The sequence below is a fragment of the Leptosomus discolor genome, chromosome 2 (assembly GCF_034619465.1).
Source record: "Leptosomus discolor isolate bLepDis1 chromosome 2, bLepDis1.hap2, whole genome shotgun sequence".
Taxonomy (NCBI): Eukaryota; Metazoa; Chordata; class Aves; order Leptosomiformes; family Leptosomidae; genus Leptosomus; species Leptosomus discolor.
This window is the reverse complement of record NC_141392.1, coordinates 77,024,760-77,031,433: the sequence shown is the minus strand read 5'-3', so window position 1 is coordinate 77,031,433 and position 6,674 is coordinate 77,024,760. Positions and strand designations below refer to the sequence as shown.

Here is a 6,674-nt window from a genome sequence, read left to right as displayed (position 1 = left end):
CCGGGCCGGCGGGGGCCGCACAGCCGCAGCGGCTCGGAGGTGCCGCTCCGGAGCCGCGGGGAAGCGGAGCGGGCAGGCGCTGCCCCGGCCGGGTCCCAGCAGCCCGCCCCGAGCCCGCCCCGCCGCGGCGGCTCCCCGCGGGCCCGGAGCTCCCGCCCCGTCGGGGCGGCCCCTGCGCGGCACCGCCCGCCCTCCCTCCCGCCCGTGGGCGGGCCGTGCCGTGCCGTGCGGTTAGGTTGAGGCTCCCTGCGTGTGTCTATAACTTTGTGTTGCTGCCGGTGGTTGTTAGGAGGAGGGATGTGGAAGTCGGCGGCGAGCAGGGTGACAGGCTGCTCGGGCGGGCTGCGGCGGCAGGCTGGCGCGGCGCGGGCGGATCGCTTGCCTCTCGCCGGCTGCTCGCAGAGGGAGCGGGCGGTTTGCCGCTTTCCCTTCCTTCGCCTTTAAAGGGAAGGCTCCTCCGAGCTGAAGGCGCAGGAGCAGGAGGAGCAGGAACCATGCAGCAGCGCTGCTTCTTCCTCCCGTGAATTCGGATCTCGATTTCTGCCGGTGTGGAGGTGGCTGTTGATTCTCCCCTCTCCGCCGCCCTCCCCTCCCGATGTGGCTCTCCCTGCCTCTTCTGCCTGCGCTTTTTAAATGACTTGAGTGAAGGGGGGGAAAACTGTCAAGATGGCAGCAGCAGGAGCAAGGAGGTTATGAATGTGGTGTTGATGCTGGAACAAAACCTATTCTCTTTGGCAGCCCTAGGGAGGGCTTAAAGCTTCTGGACCTGTTGGAAGACTGGCGATTTGATTTGTTCCCGTTGTGTTTGCTTTTTCCCTGCGAGAAGAAAGATTGATTGTTGTGGTTTGTTTTTTTCTTTTATTTTCTTTTCCTTTTTTTTTTTTTTTTTTTTTTTTTAAACGAAGAGCCCCCGGGGTGGCCTTCTCCCGCCCCATGCTCCGTGGTCTGTGAGATTTTGGGGGGTTGCTTGCGTGGGGCTTGGGGGGCACCGCAAAGTGACAGGCTTACGCTAGCATGCAGTTGGATGTGTGCTAAGACTTTGGCTCCCTTTAGGGCGTTTTGAAGAAGGAAAAAAAGTCTTCGGCGTAATCTGAAGGACCCCTCTCCTTGCCCCCCTGCCGAGGGAGGGGGCAAAGGACCACCCCCCCCAAAAGGGAAGAGATCTACGGAAGCGACGAGGAGCGAGCTCGGAGGCGGCGGGGGGTGTCGGGGGGGTGGGTGTCCTCTCCCGGCTGGATAACAGCGCGGTTCCCGCTGGAGCTACTTCTGCATCCGCATGGAGTGAAATATAAACAAACGCACACACGCATCGCGGGAGCGGCCGCAGCTCCGCCGGCGCGGAGGGCAACGCCGCGGGCGCCTCCGGCACCGCCCGGCCCCGCGCTGCCCGCCCTGCGCTGCCGCTCCGGCTCCTAATCTGATTTTTTTTTTTTTTTTTTTCCTGCCTCCCTCCCTCCCCTTCCCCCCCACCCCCTCCTCCCCGCTCCGGCGTGCGCATCGCCCGCGGGGAGCGGGGCTCGGGGCGCAGCGGAGAGCCTGCTAGCCCTTAACGGAGAGCGGCATGCCCGCCCGGCGGCCCCCCGCCTGCTAGGCTCCCGTCGGCACCGAGGAAGCGGCGGAGGAGGAGCGGGGTCGGCGGCCGCCCGCCCCGTCGCAGCGCCCCGCTGCCGCCGCCGCAGCCGCCCGCGGGGGAGGCCAAGATGGCAGAGGCGTCGCCCCCCGCCCCGCTCTCGCCCCTGGACGTGGAGCTGGACCCCGAGTTCGAGCCGCAGAGCCGCCCCCGCTCCTGCACCTGGCCCCTGCAGAGGCCCGAGCTGCAGGCCAGCCCAGCCAAGCCTGCCGGCGAGCCGCCCGCCGACGCCGCCTCCATGATCCCCGAGGAGGAGGACGACGAGGAGGAGGGGGGCGGCTCGGCCATGGCCGTCGGCAGCGCGGCCCCCGCGGGCGCAGAGGCGGCGGCGGCGGCGGCCACCGCCGTCCCGGAGGAGGCGGCGCGGCTGCTGGCCCCGCTGCCCGGAGGCGGCCCGGAGGGGCCGAGCCTCTCGCCGGGGGCAGCGGCGGCGGCGGGCGGCGGGGGGCTAAGCGGGGGCCCGGCGGCGGCGCCGAGGAAGTGCTCGTCGCGGCGCAACGCGTGGGGCAACCTCTCCTACGCCGACCTCATCACCCGCGCCATCGAGAGCTCCCCGGAGAAGCGCCTCACTCTCTCCCAGATCTACGACTGGATGGTCCGCTGCGTGCCCTACTTCAAGGACAAGGGCGACAGCAACAGCTCGGCCGGCTGGAAGGTGAGGCGGGGTCCCGGGACCGCGGCGGAGCCACCGCGCCGCCCCGACGGGCGGGCTGCCCGCGGGGGAGGCGGCCGCGCAGGGGGGTGCCGGCGGCTTTCCTCGACGGCAGCCGGCCGGGCGCTGCTGCTGGCCGTGGTGGTCGCTCTGTCGCCTTTGCTCATTTGTTGTTGTGGTTTTGGTTTTCTTGGGGTTTTTTTTGTTTGCTTGTTTGTTTTTAATTTTTTTACGGGAGGGGGTAAGAAAAGTTATGTGTCTCCTGTTGTGTGCGAGCGGTGAGGGCTGCTAACTCCGGGAGCGGGGGAGACGCTGGAGCAGAGCTGGCTTCGCTGGTGTGCAAGCACATAAGCAGGGAAAAAGAAAGAGGCGGGGAGGAAAAAATATTTTTGAGAGTGTGGGGGTTTTGTTTTGTTTTGCTTTTTTAAGTTATATGTACCTTTAGTGTAACTCTTGCTGGAAAAAAAGCAGAGTTGCTTTTATGCAGGGTCAGTCTGAGTCTCAAAGCTCAAATGCAGAACGACTATTACTTTCATCAAGAAAAACCCCAGTGGTTTCCCACACGTTCCTCAAAGGCAACAGAGGGAAATTCGGGGCTTGACATTTCTTCATAAAGTTAATCAAAGCGTGGAGTTATTGGCTGCTCAGCCACAGGAGCGCTTGGTTTGCCTTTCCTGCGGTGCCAGTGTACGAGGGCACTGTCTGCTGATAAATCCCTTCTAGCCGAGCACTTTCTGTCCAGCATTGCGACAGTTAGCAGCTAAGATTACTATCATCTTAATAAGTGAGAAAAAAGGAATAATCTGGTTTTGTGGCTTCTTTACTCGGCGCGTGCAAAAGCACGTTGCAGGCAGGCAGGGTTTTGCTCTCAAAGGCAGCATCTAATAAGGCCTACCAGGAGCTGGTGCTGCACGTAAAGCACATTTGAAGTGATTCCCACAACTGCTTTTTTTCTGCTCTTTTTCCATGTCCATCTATTAGTGTCTGTTGGAAGCTGAAACCTCACAATGCTATACAAAAATGCAGGTGCTGCTTGATGTCGATAGTGTTTGCAGGGGGAAGTCCCAGTACGGTTCAGTTGCTGCCAAGGGCCGATGCTGGCAGCATCCGAGACCGAGTTTTTGAATGGATGGCTGAATTTGCCGGGAAGTTTTACTGTGTTACAGAGAAATTACGTTTCCTCTTTGAATCTCTCTAGCTTAGGATCAGGGGATAATTTACAGTCTACAAATCGGTCAGAAATACTGTATGGATGAAACATTTCTGGCAGTTTTCGTGTTAGCAGCCCTGTCTCATATTTTGGTGCCTGAGTAGGACTTGCTGCTAGGAATTGAAGTACAGCTGTATGATTTTTACCTTCCAAATGGAGCACTGTAGAGGAAGCATTTCACTGACAGACTTGTCTCAGGCTGGGGAAAATGTAAACACAAAGTTTATTGGTGGCATAGCTAATTCAAGACAAGGCTTTTAAAAACACAGATCCTTTTTACAGCTTTTGCATCTGTATTAGGTGTCGAATTTTGATCTGACTTTACAAGTGTGACGCGGTGCGTGCTAAAGGGTTACATCTTCCGATGACAGCCCGTGCCTTCATAAGTTGTCTGGTTTCACGCAGAAGCAGTGGCTTTAGATGTCAGCTTCAATGACAGATCCAACCTTTTTATCTGATACTTTGAATTTTCAGTAAATTCTGGATACCCGATTCAAACGAAGACTTACTGAACAGTGGGGCTGATACTGTTTCGCCTGAATTTGGTGGCAAAACTCCTGTTCGCTTCAGCAGAGACAGGATCTGGGCCATAACGCAAAGTGCTTACATTGATTAGTATGCTTAATACAGTCACAGTTTTTCTGACAATTTATACTGTTAATTTGATATTGATTCCTTTGCTGAGCAGCATGAACTGGTACTTGGAGCTAATTAAAATGTTAAAAACTTGCATCCCTTGAGATTCGTCTTGATATAATTTAGTTCAGAAGTTTCTCACAAGCCCCTAAGAGGACCTTTCTCAGGAGATGCGAGCACACTGGTAGCAGAAAATTCTGCCTCTTTTATGACTGTGAGCTATCTCTGGAAGTTAGGGTAGGGTGTTTGATCGCCTTAACGGCGGGTGCAGTTTTGTGTGGGTGGTAGGGGCATACTGAATGGGGCAAAGGAGAGCTCAGGAGCTAATAATTTGCCAGGCATCCAAAACTGCAAAATTTAATTCCTTAGCAGGGCTAGAATTTCTTTTAATGTATGCATATACATTCAGAAGAGGACTGTTTCAGACGAGGACTATTTCAGTTTCTTGACTGGAACGTAAATTAGTTTGTGCAGAGACGACACTCTTAAACAGAGACTCCATCTTAGTCTCCTGATGCTAAAACACATTATATGCTATTATCATCTTTGTTTCCTTCACAGGTAATGAATACAACTCTTCAGGAACTAATGCCAGCTTTTCATGTCAGACTTTTTCAGATTGCTAGTTACACTGAGATTTTAAATGAAGAGAAGATAGTTCTGTATCAGAAGGCTTTTATCTTAATTTAGAATATTTTTACACAGCTAAGTTTGTCTTTGAAGGCAGCAAGCCCACTTAACAATATTCTGCTCTGGCACTGAGTGGGAAAATTGTCATTTTAAACAAAGGGAAGAGGAGAACTTGGTTTTATTATCTTATGTATTATTATATATGAAATATTAATACCGTTTCCAGTGAGATGTGCTGAATACCATAATCCATAAACATAGCTGGGATTATACTCCTCGAAACAATTATTTTAAGAGCTATAAATTAAAGTTACAACTATCACTTTTTTTTTTTTTTTTTTTTTTTTTTTTTTTGCCTAGGGCATTAAAGCAGAAGTGAATATTTCAGATGTGGTTAGGAAGGCATATATTACGTTTCCGCTAATTCCGATAAGGTTTGCCCAATACACCACCGCCTCCCCCCCACCTTCAACAATCTTCTTTGCTTCCCCCTCCCCCTGGCCCCGGTGGGACGTTAGCTAACCTAATACTGCCTGACAGCTAACTAGGGCAGTGGTGTACGGTGCATCGCCGTAGAGCCGGCATGCTGTGGCCACTGCCGTGTGCCACAGGCAGCCTGGTATGATACAATCCTGTACGCTTCCAAATCACAGGGAAGGGGTTAGGTGCATGCTTCAGTATCTGCTTGCTGTCTTGTACACTTATGGAGGGTCAGTATTTGCATTTATTGTCACTGGAGGGGGGAAAAGGTCTGAGGGTGAGCTGGTTTCACCCTTGTGAAATGCACTGTGCCGGGCAGCTGTTGCAGGTACTTCCACATTGCTCCTCAATGACCAGTTCTACCCATATTTCCAAATTCGGGTATCCGTGACCCTGTCAATGTCCTGCAGCCACAAAACTAGTGTGCTGGCTTAAACCCCAAGTTTTTCCACCCAGATATTTAAGATGTAGTAACTCACTTCACTCAATAATCTTGAAATAGAAAAATGAATCACCTTTGTGTCCGTGCGTATAGTAGTGGTGCCCGGTTTCACTATAGCTTAAGTACTTCCATATCTCTTCCTATAGTGTTATTTTGTAATTTCTTGCGGCACTGTCTAGTGAAATAGTATTTTCTACATGAAGAGTACACTAGGGGGACTATTTTCCTCTTTGTTGAGCGGTATGGCAAGACTATGAATCTGGTCCTTTATACACAGATATTCCCAAATTTAAATGTGGCTGATTTGCTTTGATTTGTTTTTTATATGAGAAGCCTATTTGTTTTACACCTGTTGCATTTATCTTCCTCATGAAAGATAAATACTAGCTGCTGGGATATTTACTTTGAAGGGGAGACTTCTGTAAACTTTGTACATGGACATTTCATCATTCTTTACCGTGTTTTATTGACAGATACGTACCGAAGGGCTGCAGTCACTTCAGCATAGCAAACGCGTGAGTCTCTTAATTATTGACACTTGAAAAGACTTGAGAAATTTGACAGCGATGTAGACAGATGTCTAAATCTGTTAGCCAGATGCTGATACACAAGATGTGTCCGACTTTTTTAATCATCTTTTTTGCAAAGGATGTGGGAAGGAGGCAACGCCACTCTGTTCTTATTTCTCCTTCCTCGCAGTGGCACACAGTGTCTTTATCAGGAGTGGCAGTGTAAAACTGGAGTTTGCAACAGTTTCATTTTTATTTTACTTTGTCTTTTTCTTTTTCACCTTTTTTTTTTTTTTTTTTTTAAAGACTGTGTTTCCCAGTTAACAGCTAGCATGAATATTTTTTCCAGCCTTCTATTATATTATTACTTTTTTTTTCCCCCCTCTAATTTTGGGCTGCCTTGTTCATCTGTGCAGCAGGGTTTGGGTTACAAACTGTAGCCTGATTATTTTAAGTTTTGCTCTATGGAAGCGAGCACGGGTTTA

The 6,674-nt window shown here is 51.6% G+C and overlaps 1 protein-coding gene across 2 annotated transcripts in view; it reads left to right on the top strand.

Annotated features, from left to right (window-relative positions):
* Positions 1 to 1,700: 1,700 nt before the first annotated feature.
* The window catches only part of FOXO3 (forkhead box O3), a 90,588-nt gene continuing 85,614 nt past the window's right edge, over positions 1,701 to 6,674 (top strand). For both annotated transcript variants that reach the window (XM_086482441.1, XM_086482440.1), the window contains exon 1: positions 1,701 to 2,285. In XM_086482441.1, coding sequence (XP_086338567.1) covers positions 1,701 to 2,285 — 585 coding nt within the window. The remainder of the gene's footprint in view (positions 2,286 to 6,674) is intronic.